General features: G+C 20.6%; 1 protein-coding gene across 1 annotated transcript; it reads left to right on the top strand.

Annotated features, from left to right (window-relative positions):
- Nucleotides 1–378: 378 nt before the first annotated feature.
- Nucleotides 379–1,861, top strand: LOAG_14229 (hypothetical protein; the record flags this gene model as incomplete). The annotated part of the gene is made up of 3 exons (XM_003149729.1): nt 379–429; nt 1,262–1,546; nt 1,850–1,861. The coding sequence occupies 3 exons, from the start codon at nt 379–381 to the stop codon at nt 1,859–1,861; spliced, it is 348 nt and encodes a 115-aa protein (XP_003149777.1).
- Nucleotides 1,862–2,425: the final 564 nt, after the last annotated feature.

Genomic DNA, 2,425 nt, shown 5'->3' with positions numbered 1-2,425 from the left:
GTTTAAGTTTAAGTGCTAATTTTAATCTTTTTCAAAGTAAACATTTTACTATACTTAAATTATTAGATTTTTTCCATTTTAATTATCAAATTTTATGTTTCTAATAAATTTAAAATAGCATGATATGTTCGGGTGCAAATTTGGCATAATAAAAGTATAATTCTAAGTGTTAATTTAATTTGGAAATATGAAATTAAATTATTCAAATGACAACATTTAATATTTTATTGCGATGCAATATATTTCAAAAAAAAAGTGTGGAAAATTCAGCTATATTACATTTCTTGAATTATATACATTGTGATAAAATAAATTATTAAATGTTATTATTTGAATTAATTTAATTCAATATTTTTAATAATTAAGCATAAAATGATAATGTTCATGGATTATCATTTCGATAAAATCTTTAACTATTTAACTGTTAATGTACATCAATATTAGTTGTCAACAATTGTCACCTGCGTCAATTATGACCAACATAATGATGAACGCCATGACGTCTTTATAATTTTAAGCACTAAAATATTGTTGTTAGCAATCTTTCATTAGCTTTAAAAATGTGGCACAAAAAAAAATAAAGTTTTTTCTTTTTTTTTTCTGTATGTCAAAAGGAATTGTAAATTTTATCGCAATTTCCTTTTTTTTTTTTTTGTCTTACACTTATGACGTTGGTGAAATTTCAAATAAATTATTAAATTTCAATTTGATAAAATATTTTTGAATAAATTATTCAATGCTATTTGAATTCATCGAAGATTTATTGTATTATTTTATTTTACTTTATTTTATTTTTTAAAAAATATATGAAAAAATTTGATAAAGATAAAATAATACATAATATTTATTATTGTAATGTTATCAACTAAAAGATTCCCCAAATAAAACTAATGAAAATTATAGAGTTTCTGACTAAAAAAATCATTTCATTATAATTAAAATAAATAAATTGATCCTTTTTAAAATTATTATTTTAGGATAATAATAAAATTCAAATTTCTAATTTTTTTTTTTGACATCAAATTTGTCTTTTCCATGTAATTCAAATTTAAAAAAAAAAGAAATATTAGTCATGTTTCATATTTTTCCTTAAGAGAATTATAAATTATAAAAAAAAATATTTTTCGATTTTTCTATAATGCATTTTTGTTTTTTTATTTTTTTGAATAGTTTTCTTTTTTTCTTCTCAATTTGTATGATGTAAATTGACATTGACGAATTTTAATTTAATTTATATTCATTTTCTTTTTTGCTTATTTAGAAATTACGTGCAACATATGCGGCAGAGGACTTAGCAACAATATCATCAGCGAAATCATTAACCGATTTATATCCTCAATCACAACAACAACAACAACAACAACAGCCGCAATATAAATTAGAAATTGATAATAATGTCATCGTAACAAATGATTCAACAGATACCGGTAATACAGTACAACCATCAACATTATTAACTAGTTCTGGTATCAATAACGATCGACGAGTTTTTTTTCAAGACGAATTACCTGAATCTACTACAACCCGATCACTACTACCTACTGAGGTTTGTTATTATCAATCATTATTATTAGATAAAGCAAAAAAAAAAAATTCTGATATAGGTGATATTTTGTTATCTGATTAGGATATTAATTCTTATTAATCAAATTGGATTAATTAGTAATAAATTCATAGAAATCTCAAAATCTTTGCAAAACTAAATAATATTGCACGTGTTTGATTTCAATAAAATAGAAAATTTGCAAAAAATGAGAAATTTTCAGAAAATAAATAAATAAAATCGAAAAATTTCCCTTTTTCCTTTATTTTTCTAAAATTACAATAAATATAAAAATCTTAAATTTAGAAAAATTATTGATATTATTTGAAGGATAAAAAAAAAAACGATTAATACTTTTGAGGAATTTTAATTTCCTTTGCTTTTATTCGATTTCAAATTACTCGTTTTTTTCGTTTATATTTTTATTAGAAACATAAGAATTTTCCGATGCATTTTCTGTAGTTATGTAAATTAATAAATTAATAAACGAAATGCTTAAATTTGTTGGTAATTTTTCATTAAATTAAATCTTATTGAAATGGGATTATTTCAAAAAAAATTTTGTTTATTTTATTTTTAATTGGTAAAATATGAACACACACAACAAAAAAAAAAAAGAAGTAACAACCTAACAAAATTGTACTATTTTTTGATTCCACCTTATATTTCTTGAATTTTTATCTTTTTCCAAAAAAAAAAATCGTCTCAGTTTAATGATTAGCAAAATCTTTTAAGCAAAAATTTCAAACTGTTTACTTTAATTCGAAAAAAATCACATCCAATATTTTGTAAATATGGACAATAAATATGCCAAGGAAAATTTGATCAACAAAAAGAGAAGTAATTTTTAAAATTAAATTATTTTTTATTTTTTCATTCTTT

The sequence above is a fragment of the Loa loa genome (assembly GCF_000183805.2).
Source record: "Loa loa unplaced genomic scaffold supercont3.183, whole genome shotgun sequence".
Taxonomy (NCBI): Eukaryota; Metazoa; Nematoda; class Chromadorea; order Rhabditida; family Onchocercidae; genus Loa; species Loa loa.
The sequence above is the reverse complement of the archived record's forward strand: the minus strand, read 5'-3'. Positions and strand labels throughout refer to the sequence as shown.